At 38.2% G+C, this 20,171-nt stretch overlaps 1 protein-coding gene across 1 annotated transcript in view; it reads right to left on the bottom strand.

The window, feature by feature from the left end:
• Nucleotides 1-20,171, bottom strand: part of LOC128981723 (ras and Rab interactor 3-like) — a 148,656-nt gene that overhangs the window by 62,591 nt on the left and 65,894 nt on the right. Inside the window, exons 13-18 of the mRNA XM_054400658.1 lie at nucleotides 14,542-14,708; nucleotides 12,259-12,373; nucleotides 11,011-11,123; nucleotides 10,035-10,100; nucleotides 8,146-8,293; nucleotides 7,731-7,827 (exon numbers count right to left, since the gene is read on the bottom strand). Coding sequence (XP_054256633.1) covers nucleotides 7,731-7,827; nucleotides 8,146-8,293; nucleotides 10,035-10,100; nucleotides 11,011-11,123; nucleotides 12,259-12,373; nucleotides 14,542-14,708 — 706 coding nt within the window. The remainder of the gene's footprint in view (nucleotides 1-7,730; nucleotides 7,828-8,145; nucleotides 8,294-10,034; nucleotides 10,101-11,010; nucleotides 11,124-12,258; nucleotides 12,374-14,541; nucleotides 14,709-20,171) is intronic.

Here is a 20,171-nt window from a genome sequence, read left to right as displayed (position 1 = left end):
CCAAACTTCATGAAAAAATTCTCGTATTTTGCTGCAAAATATTTAGTATTTCTGCACTATAGTTAAGTATGTCTGTAAAAAAATATTAAAACAAATAGATTTTAAAGAAAGAACTTTTGTCCGAGATTTATTCAGTGTTTTTTTTAAGCTGGAGATCTGACAGGTTTGAAATGTGACACTTTGTTCTAGTATCAGACTTTGGAAATAAGCAGTAATACAAAAGCTAAATGACAAAATACTATCCAGTTACTGCAAAACGTCACTTGTCTGTGACAGATCCAAGCCAAATGGAGGAATTCCTGTCTTTTCTAGGACTGATTCACCCTTTCCATCTGAAGCCACAGCATGTTGCAGCACTATTTTGTATTTTTATGCAGCCAAATTAGAAAGGTTTAAAAATGCCTTATGGAGGAAGCCTTTAAGTACAATAAGTGTTTGGGCTATTATAAAGTGCTCTCAGCATATGCACAGATTTACAGGACAGTTCTGCTTTCCATACAGTAGGAAGCAGCTGCCTCAGTACTATGGCATGTGATAAGAGTCTGTAGCAATTGTCATGGCTATTGTGTCACTAATCCATAGATTATGTGCCTTTTATAGAGCCTATTACATAACAGATCATGATGGCTCACTATGTCAGGCCTCTGGGGGATTAAAAGAAGAGGTATTTTCCACATTTAAATGGTGATTTTTCAGAAGTTAAATCTGTGTGCAAGAAGGAATCTTTTCCTTTCCTCAGCTTACAAGTTACCCTAAGCATACACCAAAGAATGAACCCTGACACAAAAATAAAAGAATGCAGAATATCCCTTTTTTCCAATTCACTAAGACTCTTCCGTTAGATGCACAAATCCCACAATGGCTAATGACAGGTTTGTACAGCAACAGGGATTCCAAAAGCAGGCATTGGAGCAAAGAAAAATAAGGTCAAGCTTTGCTTTAACTTGAATCTCCTGAGAGTAAAATGGATAGGAATATTAATGAGAAGATTTTTGTCTAATGAAATTGTTAATACACCAGTGCATGAGAGGAAGGTAACCCTTAGCTCCTTATTCCAAGTGCATTTAAAAGCCCAAACCAGGCTGTATCAGAGACTATAAAGAGAAGAGACCAGCATGGCTGAGTTGGGACCTGCTCATCAAACCAAAAGGCAAGAAGGAACTGCACAGGCAATGGAAATAGGAATAAATATCCTTAGAAGAGCATAGGGATGCCACCTAGTTGTGTAGAGATGAGGTCAGGAAGGAGAGGGCACAGCTGGAGCTGAACTTGGGAAGGGACAAAAACCAAACCAAAACAAAAACCAAACCAAACCAAACCAACAACCATGAAGGGCTTCTGTGGGTATGTCAATGAGAAAAGGAAAGTTAAAGAGCATGCACCTCCGTGTTGAGCAAGGTTGGTAAGTTAGTAACAACATAGGAGGAAAAGGCTGAGGCTCTTTCTCATCACACCTTCTGAGTTGAAGAACTCTCTGCCACTGTACGTGAAGACAAGATTTGTGGCCACCTGAGGAACCTGAACACACACAAGTCTATGGGACCCGATGAGATGCATTCCAGAGTCTTGAAGACATTGGCTGATATAGTTGCCAAGCCACTCTCTGTGATATTTGAGAAGTCCTGGCAGTCAGGTGAAGTCCCTGGAAAAGGGAAACTTTAAACCCATTTTAAAGAAGAGTAGAAGAAGAGATGACCCTGGGAACTACTAACCTGTTAGCCTCACTTCAGTAGAAACAACTTGGGGTATTTCAAATACCTGTTTTAGCTCACTCAGCACAGCAAACTGTTCTCAGCAAACCTTGTATTTCTAGTCCCAAATGAGCAAATTGTGCATTTCGGAGGTGCTGCAAATCAAACCAATACACTTAACTCACCCCAAACAACAGTAACACTCCCGGAACAGATGCAAACTAGGGCCTTCTGTTCTTCAGTTCAGCAGCGTCCAAATTTCACCAACAAAGGACCGGCACAAATCCTATTTGGGTCCTGAAATTTTGCATTTTTAACAACAAATATGAGAATGCTTCATATGTTCTCATCATCTGAGAAAAAAGCCAGCAAACACCTTCCTTGTTTGTATAATTTATTGATAGTGTACATATTTTATATAGTGCATTACAATACTGACTGCTATCATCTTTTATAAATGCTGAATTAACTATAGTTTTCTTGAAATTTTCACAACCAAAATAATCAAATATCATGCCAACATTTTGTAACAAATTATCACATTAAATCCATTTGGATTTCATGACGTATTTATCTGTACAAAGGACCCCATATCACAGAGCATTCACAGTGCATAAGGTCACAGTCATTGAAAAAATAAATAAAGTGATAAATAGATTTCTGTTATTTACAGTTTACAAACCCATCCCTTTCTGTTTTCATAGTAAGCATTTCTAGAAAGTTTTAGTAATATTTAACGAGGTATTGCACCTCCTAGGGGTGCGCTGCAAATGCCTGCAAGTATGAAACAGGGAATTTTAAAAGGTTCAGAAGTTGAACATTAAGTGATCAAACAATTCCAAATACTTTCTTACAATGGAGGATATAGTGGGAGCCAAATTCTACTCTCAGTTCCACTGATAGAAAATTTGTGCCAACTACCAAGACATTAGTGAGCACTGGCACTACTCCCAAGAACACGAAGGCAAGAATTTGGTCATAACTGCTGCAGAGTTTCAGCCATTTGGAACACAGATGCTGCTGGGGAAGCACATTTACAAGTGTTCTTTGCACACACAACTGGTATACAAATGAAGGCTGTAATCTTGCTGTAAAAATCCCTCTGAAAGAAGCATCTCAGTTGGTATTAGTCTTTCTAGAAATTATACCTGTCGTTGATATATTCTGGTACCTGTAGATTTTGCAACAATTGCCTACTGCTATAGAACAACATTTCTATTTGTTCTGCAAGTCTACCAAGAGCAACTCAGTGATAAGATGGCATGATCACTGACATTCTTTGTGAAAGTTAAAAGAAAAATAAATGGAATTAAACAAGTAATTCTTGTAAGAAAATATCCAAATAATTCACTTCCTTCAGACAGTGCACTGTAGGTTAGAAGTATGGCAGTAAGCAGAACAATGTGATGTACAAATTGCCACAATCACCCCGTATCTCAGCCTGCAGAGAGGGAGCTACATATAACTCACATTTCAGGATAGAGGTGTGTAGGGTTTTTCACAGCTTTCTCTGGGGAGAAAATATCCTACACAAGGGGAAAATGTGAGAAAAGCATATGCTCAAGTTATCCAAAAGAAGGGTTTTAAACATGTACACAGTAGGTTAGAAACTGGAATGCACGTCAGTTGAATGACATTTCTCTCAAGAACATTGATTACTTGAATATTGAGTTTTCAAAATAGGTCAAATGGATAATAAAGGTTGGGAATAATAAGGGGTTGGTACAGAACTGCTGGAACCAAATGCTGTCATTTACCTGTGTAACCATCTTCAAATGAAAAATGTGGAATTCAGACTCAAAGAAATAGAAAGGAAATTGTACAGCAAATGCATGAGCTGCACAGATTTTCTTCTGAGGGCTTAAACACAAGCAACTGAGAGACCTGAGACTCACAATGATCGAACATTACGTTAAAAGGTGATGCATTTTGATTAGGAACATTCTTTGGCTTCACTTGGCTATCAGCATTAGTTCAGTATCTGTTTCATATTACATTAGGTTTGATCTTTCCTTGGCATGAATAATCAGGCAGTACTTAACACAGCTTGGAGCAGTCTACCAAAAACATCGAAGTGCATTACAATTGCAAGAAATCCAAGACAGGAAGACAACAAAACTCGTGAGGGATTTGTGCAACTAGAGCAAACACACAATAGAAACAAGCGTGTGTTAATTTAAGCACAACCACAAAGGAAATAAGAGACAGAATAGAATCTTGTCTATAAGAAGGTAAGTAATAAATTACTAAACACCTTTTCCAGTTGTTTCTATGTTGACAAAATGTTTACAAATGTAATCTAAAGCCAGAAATTAATCACAGGTTTGTTAGAGCTGCAGCAAGAATATAAAAATAAAATAAAATTGGCACACCAATGACTGAGCCAGGAGAAAGATGGCCAACTATGCTGTTGGGAAGACTTAAGGTGTTCTTCTAGGCTAGGCTTCAGCCCAGAAAGCAGCCCTTAGATCATGAAATAGTCATTAAGATAACTGTAACTGTAGCCTTCTATAGTTAGACATGCAGATCTTGAGCCTGAAATCTTTACTCAGGCAATACTTTACAATGAAGTACAATTGTTTTGTTATTTGTAAATAAATGGTACCAAACGCTGCTGAACTCAATGGAAATGCTCCCACTTGCTCACTTGCAGACAGGATTGCACTCTGTGGGTCTATGTGGGACTGTGCTGCTCCAGTGGAACTGCAGCAGAAAAGAGCTGCTAAAAGCTCTCCTTGGCCAGTCGTAATTCAGTTTTGATCCTGCTTGTACACCAAGGGCAGATGCACAGTTTTGAAGTCTGAGACAAGGAACCAGTTCTCTTATTTACAAGAGTGGAAATTCAAAGTGGAATCAGCAGAGCAGAAGTCCACAGACTCTGGCAAAACCTTTCAATTTGAAAAAGAAATAAAATCTTTAGACTACAAAGCCAATAAAATATGAAAATATCTGATTATGCTAGAAAACCCAGAAACCATGCTCTGCTGTCATCTTAGGACACAATCCAGCAAGGCACTTGGACATATGCTTAACTTTAAGCATGGAATCAATTCTACTGAAATTAAGCTTTGCTGGATATGGGATATCTTTTTCTGAGCTGTATTACTTTTCAGTGTTAGTATGCTGGCAATTTTCAGATCACAGTTAACAGTTTTCCCTCTCACATCCACCAGTTTTCTTTTTACTCTTGAGCTGAACATTAATTCACACAACATTGTGACACACACTCCGAACTCAGCCAGTTAACTTTTGCAATGGTTAGTACAACAAAATGGCTACAAAATGTTACAGACACAATCTGAACAGCTGCACAAATCACTCCTTTACTTGACTTGGAAAATGGCAAAATCTGTAGTAGATTCCTGACCACATCAGCAAATTTATTTTCTTTTTTTTATACACATGAAAAGGCACTAGTCCACTATTACTTGGCAATAACCTCCCAAATTACTAATACATTCTCATGTGGGTTTATCTAATTTACATCAATTTGTCACTGAGATCTTTCTTGGGCCATTTAGTTTATCTGCATGGCTTGGTCTGTCACTGTCATCTTTATTTATTTTGTCAGATGGACAGCTACTACGCAGAGACTCTTCATTTAATGTGCCATCAAGGCCTGGATAGAGCATCTAATAATTCTTTGGCAAACAGTACTTCCCTGGTCATGTGGTGATGTCAGAAAAGAATTCTACTAGTGTTATTTGTGACAACAAGCATGGCATGATACCTATCTCACAGCAGAAGATGTGTATGAGACCACTGTAAGAAAAGCAGCATCAGAATTCAATATAAATTGTCCTCAAGTGGGTCTATGCTTTAAGGAGGACTAACGATGACAGGATTGGGCATACAATTTAAGATTAGTATTACCTTCTGAGATTGTCTCTTGCTACAACAGAATCCTCTGGTTTACTGGAGCAGGTGACATTCAATTTAGGCATTCTAAACAGTGTCTGAAGGACTCATGGCATAAGCAAACACAATTTCATGCATATTTGAGCACACTTGCCACAGAACAAACTGATGTCCCTAGTCTTCTAAAGTTGCCTGGCTCAGAAATATGAAGATACAGTACAAATTGCTAGCTCTGGCACTGTAAACGTTGATGCCCTCATCACTGAACTCAGCTGATCACCAGGCATTCAAAACTAAATTTTAGAACTACTCTTCTGTAAAGACATCCGAGCTGCCTGAACTGTGCACAGAAGAGCAAATGTTAGCTTTGACACAGCTAGTTCTCCAAGCTCACTCAGTAGCAGAACAGAGGAAAATATTTATTCAGCCTCTCTGCTCCTTTCAGTCTCATATCTAAGCCATCACAAGATTTTCAGCAGCAAACTGTCCTCCTAAAACATAGCAGAGAACAGAGTAAGACTAGAGAGGGATGCTCCTACAGTGGTGTAGCAGTATACTGCATCCTCATGTCTTTCCGCAACAGCAGACTCAAAGATCAACATTAATTTTATCTCCTCAGCTTTACATTGCAGCAAGAGTCTCAAATGCCTGGAAATGGGATCACTGGCATACCTGAAATAAAATTTACTGTCATACTTGCCTATTCAAAAAGTATTTTAATAATGCTGGTTTTGTTGCCATCTTTAGGACTGGCTCGTTTAACCACGTAACTACTTCATCAAGGTGAGAAATCTTAAATGGATACTAATACTGACATTTGTGAAAGTGTAAAGCAAATAAATACATTGTTCTTTTTTCCTTAGGATTACAATGAAAGGATCCATTCCTAAAAACATTAAAAAAGCAGAATACATTCCTTAATATGTACCAAAACATTTCTTTAAATACCCTTAAACACATTGCCAATGTAAACAGTATTCTGCATGAGATGGCTAAACAGAATTATTTGCCATATATGTCAAAATAAGGAACCTTCTGATTTAGTGCTTATTTGCTAAGCTTTTATATTTATGTTCTCATTGCCACAATAATGGGATTTTTTATATATAAAGTGTAAAATATTAATATATTTTAAAATGCATCAACTGTTCTTTGATAATTTATTTTGGTTCATAAACATTAAAAAAAAATCACATCTATCTATAAAGCTAACTGTGCTTCTTTAGAAACCTTATGTGATCATTCACATACAGCTTTAAAATAAATAAAGTTTAGTAGCAATTCAAAATCATACAACTTCTACAATGTGGAATGTTACCCATTATTTTTAATACTCTGGGCCAGATCCTGCTGTCAGTTAGATCCAGAGTAATTCCTTATATCAGATTTATGCTGGTGGAAAGGACATCTAAACTTGGCTTCTCCTGGGGCTTAAAAAGAAGGGTATCATGCTTCCAAAACTTGCCCGCAGTCAAATCAAGGACCAGATGCTCCTGACAGACTTGCTTTTGTCTAGGTGCTTCTTATCTCAGTGTCAAACACTCATCTTTGTTACGTATCTGGGAATAAATAAAAACAGGAGAGGAATACACCAGCTTCTTAGCTGCTGAAATAAGCTTCTTTCCCCCACCAATCAAATTAAATCAGTCAGGGTGGGTTTTGCTGTCAGAAAGTCTGGATTATGTTCAGATACTCCTCTCAGCTGATAAGAACTGATAGTTACTGATAACTCAGCTACGTTTTATCTTAGTTTCTTCAAAATTTACACAATGGACTTACAAGGGCCAATGCAAAGTTTTTCTTGTGGTGCAATATTCCACAAGTGTTAGTTACATATACAGCATTCCTCGTTAATGGGAAAACATGTTTTTCAAGTATGAAGTTCTGCATGTAATTATCTTCTTCAATATGCAGATACTCTGACTTCTAGTGTGCATCATCACAAGTGATACAACATACAACCATTTCCTCTTCTTTCTCTGCCACATTGCTCAGGTTTATTGAAGAGGGATAATATTCCACACTGCCACCAAAAACTGTCAGTGTAGTTCCTCTATAAAAGCAGAGCACTTTGAAGGGGGAAATGATGTCCTCAACAGTGCATGCCATGGTATGTGCCTTGGACTTTCTGGTCCTGTAAGTTGAGATATTTTGCTGAGCCAAGAAAAGTTCTGCACTTGCCTCTTATTATTCCATGGAAAGTAAATGTCAAGCTCAGAAGAACTATAAAGGTTTTTCTCCCATCTTCTTTCTAACCTTGGTGGTGGTGGTGGATTGCCTGCAAAAGGAGAATGAAAACCACAGCAGAATGTCCCAGAAATGGTCACTTCAGAGTTCTGTGTGAGATCCGCACAGCTTTGTGACTGAGAAGCAATATCCAAAGAAGAGGAAGATGCTTTGGTTGCCTCGAGCGTGCACGTTAAAGAAAGGTGAAAGGTATGCTATCCTCCCACGGGTAAAAGTGCTTGGTAGCTGGTGAGGCAGGAATGACACTCAAATTACTGGTGGAAAGAAGGTAGAAAAGTGAAACGCCTCCTGTCATTTACAGCACGCGTCATCAGAAGAATTTCAGTCTCTCTCCTTGCTGTCATTTAAGGTTCTTCTTGGCACATAGGGAAGTTGACAAAGGTGAAGACATTAAACTCTATCAATATAGAGAAACACAGGAAAATAGCATAAAGAAACAACACGTAGATGCCTAACTTCCTGTCAAGTTTCCACTTATTTACATGGATTCCAAGCACCTGCAAGCAAACAAAGTGTTAGTTAATTAAGCCCAAAAGGAGACTTTTGGAAACAACCATTATAAGGTAAAAATGAGAGTCTTTGGAATTAGAGCTAATGAATGAAACTAAATACACATTCTCGGCGTTTATAGATCAAAAAGGCAAAACACGATTTTCTGATCAAGAAAAGGAATGTAGAAGCTCAAACTAAGAAATCAGACTTTGGCCTGACTCTCAGCTGTCCTAAGATCCTTTTACAAGATAGTAAACGAACCCACTTTAAAATCCCTTCACAAGTCCTTCAAGCAACTGAGAAACAGGACCCTAGGTGCTCAGTTTCAGTCTGTGGTACATTTGCAGTATATGGGGGCATGTTGTAATCAGAGAGCACTCACTGATTCAGTATGAACAAGAGGAATGCATCGAACTACAGGAATGCTGCTTCCTCCAGTATTTCCCTACAGATCCTTTATGTCACAGTAGTACACCAGCACCTAATGCTCCTTCTTTCAACAGCTTCAGAAAAGGTGCTTTCTGAAGTTTTCCAGAACTAAGGGGAGTTACAAGTTACAGATAGCAAAGCAATGATGTCCTCACAAAAGCATCTATTTACAATGGTATCGCATGCCTCTGAATTATTATTTGCTTTGCTCAAAACTTCCCACTGAGTTTTGCTAGTCTGTGTGAATCAGGGTATTCAGCAGAACAAATGAGACAGTAATAGATGCTTTTAATTCAGGTGATTCAGCTTCTGCTATGAAAATACTCTTTAGAAAGGCATGCACAGATGGCATAGTAACATATCTGCATAATCATCCCATTTTTCCCCCAAAGTGCTTGTTACAAATATGCATGCAGCAACATCAGATGCAAATGTCTACAGAACGCTGGCAGAACACGGGTAAGAAAAGAACAGGCTCCCACAGCTTATACACCAGGTGTATCAGGAAGTTTGTGGCAGAGTGAACAGCCCTGGTCATTCTATCACTTAAATTGTGCACATGTGATGTGTTTTGTAAGACCTAGTCATGCAACAGTGTGAAATCTCCAGTGACGATCCCCTCTTCTACAGAACCTCTACAGAGCATCCACAGGCAGTCAGTGGAAGACATTAGTACAAGTGGATTTTTTTATACCTTTGGGATTTGATTCTTCCCATAGAGCGACGGTTCCCTGGGAGTCAGCAGGATCAGACCTTAAGTACCAGCAAAATCGACTCTTGACACAGAATTGTTGTTTCACCTTCACAGGTCGTGTGTTAGAAAGATAACTGTCTTATGCTCAATGACATTTAGCATGCCTGTTCCGAGTCCTGGGGTTCACAGTCCTGACAAACTAGTCTTCATTTAGGGTTTTGGCTACAGCACTTGACTAGTCTAGGCTGGTTTTGGAAATCAGAAACAAGAGCAAAGGGTGATGCAGCATGCCTGGGTCTTGACCCACCATAAAGCTGAGACAGGCTTGGAGTATGCAGCTGCACACAGAGGCATGGAAATACTACTGGATCTGACGATTTTAACACTGCCATTGAAATCAATGGGACCTTTGTGTATTCAGCTTCTCCTTTACCAAACGTCAGATTTCAATCCTCAGCCAGAACAATTGCAGCTCTTCTACTTATGGCATTGCCAAAAGAATGATACTTTACAAGAGTCAACGCTTCAGGGGTAATAAGTATGTTCCTTTTTTCCTTCTGTAACATGTAAATACCTAGTAAGCATTTTGCAACTGGAATACTTGCAGACAATCAGCTACTTACTGTAAGTGCCACTGATCCCAGCAAAAGTGCAACTGAATAGACCAGTCCTTTGCTGTTTATCTTAACCTGTGGAAATCAGATAGAGACCTTTAAAATGCTCAGCATATTGTAACTATGCTTTGGAGATCAGAAATCAATTTACTGATTCGTGGTCCACCTTCTGTTTTGAGTAGTGACTGACATGCACATTTTAAACTATGCAAATCCAAGAAAAATAAGTAATCCCACCTCCATGAAAAAAATAAATCAGCATTTACAATGGATTTTATGTTAAAAGATGAGAGAAAGAGGGACAGATCTCCAGGTAAGGGTGCCTCAATCACCTCCCCAGGGAACCTGTTCCAGTGTTCCACCACCCTCATAGTAAAGAACCTGTTCCTAACATTCAATCTAAATCTGCTCTTCTATAGTTTGAAGCCATTGCCCCTCATCCTGTCACTGCAGGCCTTTATAAACAGTCTCTCTCCATCCTTCATGTAGGCCCCCTTTAGGTACTGGAAGGCTGCTATTAGGTCTTCCCAAAGCCTTCTCTTCCCTAGGCTGAACAACCTCAGCTCCCTCAGTCTGTCCTTGTAGCAGAAGTGCTCCAACCCCCTGATCATTTCCGTGGCCCTCCCTGCACCTGCTCCATCAGGGCCATGTCCTTCCTATACTGAGGGCTCCAGACCTGCACACAGTACTCCAGAGATGCTGTTATTCTCATCTTATGGACAAAAATACAGGGAGACAGACAGGTGAGCTTGAAACTGAATGAGAGCCATTAAATGATATTCATGGTGCTATTTACTGCTCTACAGTATAATGAACTCCAGTTGAGAAACTGGGAATTAATTGCAGCTTGTGGAAAGAGAATTATTCTTCTAATGCTCAGCAGGCTGTTGTTTGGTTTGGGTTTTTTCCAATTTCATTTGCATGCTGCTTTTTTTTTTCCTAATAGACAAAGAGAACCAATTAAAGATTTGCCAAGCATACGTACAGTTGATCCATAACTAATTGCCATGGTCTGCAAACCCCATGGAACACCAAGGCCCACCAGGATGTCAAAGACATTGCTCCCTACTGTGTTGGACACTGCCATGTCACCGAGGCCTGCAGAGAGAAAAATAACAACTCCTGAGTAAAAGCAAAGTATAGGACCACTTCTTTCTGTACTAGAGGAGACTATTGATCTGAGCCCCCTTGGACTGGCCAGAGTATCTGACATCAGGGGAAAACTTCCATAATCTTTGCATGGCTTCTGAAATAAGTGTACAAAAGTTGCTCACTCCAGCTACATCTTCCTTGCATCTTGGAAAGCCTTTACAGCACATGTGGTATCCTTTCAAGTGTTTGCGTTCAACGCAATTGGGGAAAAAAAGCACAATTAAATATATGATTCTTTTCAATCAAGCAACACTTAACAACACTACTCCTATCTCAGACAGAAGAGGAGCTTCTGAGTACTTAATTTATCACTTCAGGACCCCTGTTTGCTCAATGATGTGTGCTAGAGATCTCATTATCTAGAAAAAAAAGTCTAGGGGAAAAAATACCATCAGGACCTATTCTTACTCTACTGCAGTACAGGAGATCACACTGTCAGGTTTAATGTTTTTCAGCAACAAGAAGAGATGTGGCTACAGGCATTTCTCAAGTGAAAAAGGAAATGTAAAGAACCTTAATCAAAACTTAAAGATGAGAAAGCTTTTGACAATTTCAGTTGGAAAGCTGATAAGGACATAGTTGATGTTTACCAAAAACCCCTTCCAATGTGGCTATTCATATGTCCTAAATGGAATGAGGTCTGTATTTGGATGAAATGTATGCCTGGAGTAACATCACTTCTGCTAGATCTCTTACACCAGAGGTTCCAGAGGTCTTCTATAAAGCAGGACAAGTTTTACATGGACAAATGCTGGTCACCATATAGTCTTCAATATAGTTTTTAATAGCTGATATTCTAGTTTTGTCTGCTACTTTTATCTTTTTACTCTGACTGATATATACTATGCATGGGATATCTGAGTAGTGAATGACCATCTAGAATGCCATGGTGTGCCCAGTCCCAAAACCCAAAAAAAAAAAAGAACAGGACAGGGATTTTTTTTCTTTTTTGTTGAGAATAATTAGCAAGGTATTTTGACTTTTAACAAAGCCCTGAAACAGTAAAATAAAATAAAATAAAAATTTGCATTGAGAATTGTATGAATGTAAGGTTGCAGTTATGCTTCAGCAGCCACAGTACCTTGTCTTGCTACTATTAAGCTGGCCATGCAGTCTGGAACACTTGTTCCTGCAGCTAGGAAAGTAATGCCCATGATCACATCTGGTATTCCAAGGGTGTATCCAATCACAGTCACCTGAACAGTGAGGAGAACAGAGTAACCTATAATATTTGGAAAGCCTCTCATTCCACTACAGTTGTGCCACACTCTTAACTTTGATTTCTGGTGTGGATCCTAACAGGATTAGACTCAGGATACTTATCCATTTCAGAAAATTAAATAATTATGGAATAATCAGCCTAAAATCAATGCTGTGAAAAAGGAAAGTACATGTGATCATATTATTTAACACTTAGGAGCAAAGAAAAAGCTCTGTTTTCTGTAATTCTAAGAAGACATACTGATCTTTTAAGGAGGAGCACAGACATAATTCAATGTATTTATTCACAAGAATGGCAATATTCTTGCTGGTTTTATTCTCAAAAGGATTGAAACCAATTTATATTGTGGTAGAGGGGCAGAAATGTAAGAACTTATTTTAAGCCAACACATGAAGAAGAGGAAACCAGTTTCTTTCATGAATTCTGATATAATTCCAAAGTGAGCAAAGCAGCTTATATTGTAACCCTGAGAATCCAGATGCAGCTTTAAGAGAGCTTAGCAAATGGCTGAAACTTATAGCAGAGCTCTTGGAAAGGACAGGGAACTGTATTTAGCTGGAACATCCAAAGACGCCTGACAAAGCGTCAAGAAAAAAGGCTGAACACGCAGGGGAGAAGGAAATAGCCTTGTGGGAGTGAGAAGACTGAATCAGGGACAGGCAGCTGCTTCCCTACCGAGACTGATGAAGGGTAGATGTCTTTCAGGCTCTGTGTTGTTTTCCTGAACTAGTTTGCCAGCCTCTTAGATGAGGAAAAATGGACCTCTCCCCAAAGAAAGTATTTTAGGAACTCGCTCATGAACTTTATTCTCAGGGGCAAGCTGTGACTCAGAAATAGGAGTGGCCAGGATTCTCCTGTGAGAGGTGGCAATGGAGTATATTAAGGTCTGTCTATCTCTTAAAATAAGCAGTGTTGTAGCCTTCATGAGACCATCTCTTATTTGTGAAGAGAAAACCTATAAAGGTAAGGTAAAGAGCACGGTCTTGTGAAGGCCCTATAGTATGAAATCAACGTATGGCTTTGGCACCATGATGGCAGAATGAGTGGCTGGCATCTGAATTTCTCCAACAAAGTTTATGTTAAGAGAAAACAGGATTACTTTAAGATGTAAACTTACACAGAAAGTTGCAAAATGTATACAGAAAAGAAAATCTCCCATGAAAGGAAATGTAAATACAAAGCAGTTTGCAAACACCTGGCAGATTTGAGGAAGGTAGAGGTGTTCTCCACTCAAAAAATACTTTGCTGGTAAGAACCTTATGAATAAAAATCCTTCCACATGCAAGACTAGAAGAGTATATAAAGAAATAAATACATACACTCAGTCATGTATGTACATACACACACACGTATGTATATGCAACTAGATTCCAATATGAAACCAGCTGAAATTTCTTCACTATATTTTACTTTAAAAGAAAAAAATGACCCTATAAATTCTTCAGCTGCATGCCCTACCAGTCTCCCCTTTATATCTATATACAACTTCTTGGGTTTCAACCTTTTAGTGCATAAAAAGGTTAGCTTTCTCTACTTCAAAAGTATGCAGAACTTTTCTATTCATGCCTTTTCTCTGACTGAAAACAAAATCTTGAGAAACCGACAGTAGGAAAGAAAAAATAGGAATACATTCTAATCTTCCATTAAGCATGTTATGCAATTGACCACAATTTAGAGATCTACACCTGAAACACCACTGCTCACAGATCTACGGAGAATGCAAATACATCAGCAATCATAACACTCTTCACTAAGATGTTCTTGCATTATTCCAGTCTGCTTGAGGTGGTTTATAACACTTTTACCTCTTCAGATTTTGCCATCTATCTGCCTTTTCTGTATGTTTCAGTATCAGAGCCTGTTGCTGAATTTCTAATGATGTTTCAACTGCTGAGGGTCACAACATTTTCATTTAAAATCCCTTTTACTAGTAGGATGTGGATTTCCACATTCTCTTGAAACTTAAGCTGGACTCTTCCTGTGCTGTATTGGGCCCTGTACAGTAAAGGCCAAATTATTTGTGCAGAAAAGAGCAGTAGAAAGCTACAATTACAACAATTAGGAGTATGAGTTGAAAAGACATGGCCATAATTACATGTTTTGTTTAAACACACAAAAGATTGAGATGCTTTTTTCACTTACCATCCACACCATGAAGTAGGAGAACAAGGCAATCCAGAGAGTGGCTAAGATGAATGTGGCCATAAACCACTTCTCCCAGCGTGGTTTGCTGCAGTTTGGAACGGTGCAAAAGAGCACAAATATCAATGGCCATGTGAAAATCCATTTAATTTTGTTCATTTTTCCATCTGCAGGATAAAGGAAGGAAAAAGCCAGTTTAGTTTTCCCATCACTATCCCATGCCTAGCTGCACAGCTCTGAAGACAGCAGATGAACCCAGAAGAATGTTTACAACTGTGCGTATCATTTTCCAGTGCACCTTTCATCTGTACTTGGTCTCATCACACTCAGCCAAGTTCTACATGCACATCCAAAATCTTATTATTAAGCCTGCCAAGGTGTATGTAAAGTAGATGAAAGAATTACAATGATTTAAAAGCATGACTGATTTTTAAAAACAAAATTATCAGCCAGGTTTGTTGCTCTTTCTAGTACCTGTATTGCTACTACAACAACAAGAACACAAAAACCCCAAACAACAACAAAAAACTCATTCCCTTCACCTTTTAAAAAGGAACATGAAAATCTTTGTAGTAAAAACAGCCTGTACCATCTCTGCAGCAACAGAAAATATTTCTACAGAAAACAGAGACACAGACAACCTGTAAACATGGTTCATATGCCTAGCTGTGGTCATTTGGGAAGAACTTTAAACTGGTACTGAGGACATAGAAGCTTGTTAACTCTCTTTAACTGTACATAGCACCACCTTAAAATATTCACGTTATCCTCTATAAAAAGAAACTGAAGATATTGACTTCCCTCATACAGCTCTCCAAAAATCAACTGGTGAAAAATACCAGACAACTGGTAAATGTAAATGTGCACATAAATCAAGTAGGCCATAAACTTGGCACTCATATGTATATATTTTTTGAGGCATCCTGCAACTAGGGTGACAAATTTGGTTATCAGCAAACCAACAGCATGATGGACTTAATTTGGGTTTTACATTGTTTTAGAATGATGCTTGGGAGGATTTCCATCATTAACTGATAACGATACGCATGAGATCTAATAAAAATGTGCTATTTTGAATAAAATAGTTGATCCCATTGAAGAAGATGTTAAGATATATTTTCCAGTGAAATTACATAGCAGGTAATTATCAGTGAAAACATGTATCAATTTCTCTGGAAATTTTCTTTCAGAAAAGACACTGAGTGTATGATTTGTTTAGTGGGACTTTTTGCAGTGAGTTCAGGTTGAAGTCTGTCCTCTGGACCAATATGCATCAGATGTGTTAAACATAAGCATTAAAAGATCAGTAATACTTTTGTAATTTATGAGACTAATTACTAGTCTAATGTAACTTGTTAAGTCCAACTGCAAGTGTTTATTAATTTACTTTAATACCCATTCTAGTATGGGTATTAAGAATCAGCTTAAGAATCAGCTCCTTAACTTGAGATTTCCCTGTGAATTCTGTGATGCCATCAACCTCATCAGGAAATCCTAGACTAAGCTCAGCACTTTATTCTCATTTAGTTTGTGGCTGTGGAACTTCTAACACATCAAACTACTGAAGTATTTGACCTGTCACTGGGGATCCATTGCAGATTTTACAGAAAAGACCTTCTTCCTCTATGGTTACATACACTACTATAAAATTTTGTTAAAACAGTTCTCTTTCATCTGTTCTTTCCAGAAAATGACACTTCTTACCTCGCATCTCGCTTTAATTCTGTTAAGAAGGCTGTAAATAACCTACAGTAATTTATACGTCCTCCTGTTTTAATTTTTGTTTGAATACAGTTTGAATCATTAAAACATTCCTGGCTAGTTAATTTGTACTCTTTGTCTACCTCAGTTGTTAAGCTTGGTTCATAGTCAACCAAGCCTGCATGGCCTAGACCATTAATTTCCTCAGTGCACAATTACAAATGTAGAGTAAGTGGGACATGTTTGTCGGGAAATAAATACAGATTTGATTCTGATCTCATGTGGATGTAAGCTGACCAACTTGTGCGTGTAGCAGAGCTGTAGATTCAATCCAATCTCTTTTTTGATAACATGAGTAAAAGAAGAAAAAAATAATCATCTGAAGAACAAACAGAAAACAAACAGAAAAAACCAGACCCTTTGCCAGGGAAAGTACCTTGTCAGGGATCCTGTCTAATGCCCTGAATGACCTACACAAGTGCTTAACTGTGGCTATGTTTGCTCAGCTCCAGGAAACCCAAAATTGTAGTGGAGGAAGACTTGCCTTTCCCTTGTCTTTGCTCAGTTTGAAAGGATGTGTCTTAAGATTAAAATTCCTGGCTCAGTAAGTGATGATGGTTTATCCACACAACATCATGAGCTAGAACTGTGTTTTACAGATAGATGGCTTATGAAGGTGACATTTGCATTTGTTAAATGGCAACCAGGCTCAAGACTCCAGGGAACAACAAATGCATGCAATTCTGGGTTTTGCTGGGTAAAGAGAGGCTGACTGTCCATTTGCAGTTAGTCTTGAACAGTTCTGAACCACCATGGGCAAAGCAGCCCACCTGACAGACACTGGCTTATCTTTTCTGTCAGCTTTTATAAACGTTTATATAAAGCCTTAAGTATATCTGACCTTGTTTCTGCCTCAGGACATTTTCTTCAGCTCCTGCTGTGCTGGATTGTGGAGCTTGTGTTTAGCACCCAGTGCTAAAGATGTCTACTCTTATACAGTAGCTTGCTAGTTATGTAAGAATTCAGTAAGTTTAGCAGCAACCTCAATAAAGTGAGATTTTATTTCCTCAGAAAATTAGTAACTTCAGTCACTTCACCTGGCTTAGATGAATGCACAAATAATACACAGCTTGAAAATTTTAATAAACTTTTTTTTACTTCTTTTGAAATTACTTGTTCTGTTGCTGTGTTTTTGACCACCCACTCTAAAATAATCTTTAAAATGATTTTGTAATAAATTTGTTTAATTAGGATATGCTTTCAGTTCATGACAAACTGTTTTATGATTGTTGCTTAGCTGTGCAAGGAAGAAAAATATCACCTTCATTAAAGCTGTTGTTATTCAAGACATAGCTGCTCTGCAAAGACAGACAAGCTGTCCCATTACAACACATTGGCTTATTTGTTTCAACAGCAGTACTGGCCACTTCTGTGAGCCCTGGGTCTGAAAGCTCCTGTGGTAACCCACAGAGTTGAATAAAGATGTATTTTGTTTGTTGCACCTTCCCAAAAATAATAAAAGAATATTACTTTATTATAGAAACCAACATTGGTCTATAATCTGTTCACATCATCCTTTGGTAAAACAGAAGAGTTAGGGGGTTTTGCATGACCTTTTTTTTTCCTACTTTATATATGATTTTTTTTTGTTTGTTTCTCCAGGTATCTGGAAGGCAAACATGCCAAGTATTTCAGAGAGGTGTTAGTATAGAAGTGCCTCATGACAAGATTTTTGAAAACACAGCAGCAACCCTACAGTAAAACACTTTTGAGTAACTTCAGGTACATTTCTGGGCTTGTCCTCTTTCCAGATGTAATGCCCACAAAAATTATCTTCACATCCAGGCAGTGTCCTGGTGAATGAGGGCAACAACACACTTCACAGCACTGAGAGGTGCTAAAGTGCCTTTTATAGGAAAAATACTGTCCTGTTCACACAGCATTCACACAGACCTGAGAAAAGCACAGTACAGAAGTGTGAAACAACATTTGTGTTTTCATTCAGATCTGGAATGTATATTTGACATAAATCTGATTGTCCCTATTTACTGTACTATGGTTTGTTGCTTACTGTATTTTAGCTTGCAACACAGAGCAGCCTTGCATCACACCAATGAGATTCCCTTGGTATAAAGCTGAAATCGAGGTACAAACTTAAAAGCACTACAGGTAATAATGGGCATTTAGTCCATGGGACAAAGCTAGAGCTGGTCTGAAGCAGCATTTCCAAATGCATAGAGTGCAGATGGCCTACTTGTCCCAGTCAATAAGCTGCATAAGAAACTTTTTTTTTTTTTTTTGGATAGACTGGAGCCTGCAGGAGTCAGATCCAAGTTACTGCAGTTAGTCAAATTTGACCACTTTTCCACTTAATCTTCTCTTCAAAAGTGTGACAGCACTCCACACATTAGCGACTGCAGAGCATGCCTAAACCTTCTTGTGTGAAGAAGCATCTCCTTACACAAGGCAACGAGTCACCTCAACAATGTGACAAACATTGTAACATCTCTGAAAAGTAAGAATCTTATTGACAAGCAGGATTTTCATAACTGATTTGTTACAATTCAGAAAAATCTCTAATTTAAGATAACTTGAAAAACAGGAATGGTTTTCTCTATATTTAGTCTAACCACAAAATAAGAAAAGGCTTCCTGAAGCTTAATATTAATTTATGTTTTTCTGGGTTGCCTAATTCATTACTGAGAACATGAAATAGCCAAAATAAAGCAGAGGAATATAAAATTTTGCCCTAAATATGGGAACAAGCACAGAAAAAAATTGGAACTGAAGTAATGAAACTAGATCCATTGTGAATTTCCTACCAGAATTTTTTTCCACTGAAAATTTACTTTATTACAAATTGAAAAATTATTTTCAATTTGCTGTAAGGAAAACTAACACAGCAGCTGCCTTTCCACCTTCTTGGAAAATCCTTATGGATTTCACAATGGCAACTTTTCCTGTGAATTCTGGAGGCAAAAGATTCTCTGTTACCACCCTAGACAGGCTATGTAGTGTGTAAAAGGATATCCAAGAAGGTCTAGCCTTTGTCAGTGTTCCAAGTGGGCAGCTGACACTTTAAACTATTTTATTGCACTTCGCCTGCAACAGAGCTTCAGAAACAATTGGCTGTTTATTTCCCTATGGAAAATACCAAGGTTCTAGCTCTCACTCATCCAAAACAGCATTTTCCAAGCTACTGAAACTTTTCTCTGAAGTTCTATTTTCCAGAATACAACTTCCAGATTCCAGACTCTGAGATCTGCCCAAAACAAATCAGATTTCTATTTTCAGCTTGTGCCTTTACCACACTTCACATATTTGGATTTATTTCAGTAATTTTTGGTACAATGGGAACTGGGGGAAAAAAAAATTCCAGTATGCAGAAACAAGCTTTGCTCTCTGAAATACAACAGGTTTCTCACAGGACAGTATTCAACAAAAATAAAATATAATTCAGCATCGGTACTCCCCATGTCTGATAGGACTTAAATTTTGGCATGGCTGATCTTCTAAAGTAGACTTGCTGACTACTTTCTGAATGTTGTTTTTTTTTTTTAAAGTAGAACTGGGATTCACAGACTTCCTCAAGTCTCAGAATTAAGTGATGATTTACTAAATTAAATCCTTGCCCACTTCTATTTTATTCTCTGTATCCTCTTCCAAGGTAGAGCATACACATTGGTCTTCTGGAATGAATTTTCCAGTTTGGTTTTCTACAAAAGGAGCCTGGTTCATGAGTTCTGACAACATGATGCAAATCAAGCACAGTATGTGAGTACAAAAATGAGATGTGCCCGAGAAGCACACTTGTGTTCTGAAATAAAATTCTAAGGTAGATGGAGCATTACATAGGCAGTGGTAAAGAAGAAGGTCTTCCAGAAATAGTGCTTCAGAATACTACAGTTAGGTCCTGCTCTGAACTATCT

Source organism: Indicator indicator, chromosome 4, assembly GCF_027791375.1.
Source record: "Indicator indicator isolate 239-I01 chromosome 4, UM_Iind_1.1, whole genome shotgun sequence".
Taxonomy (NCBI): domain Eukaryota; kingdom Metazoa; phylum Chordata; class Aves; order Piciformes; family Indicatoridae; genus Indicator; species Indicator indicator.
This window is presented reverse-complemented; position numbering and strand designations above follow the sequence as displayed.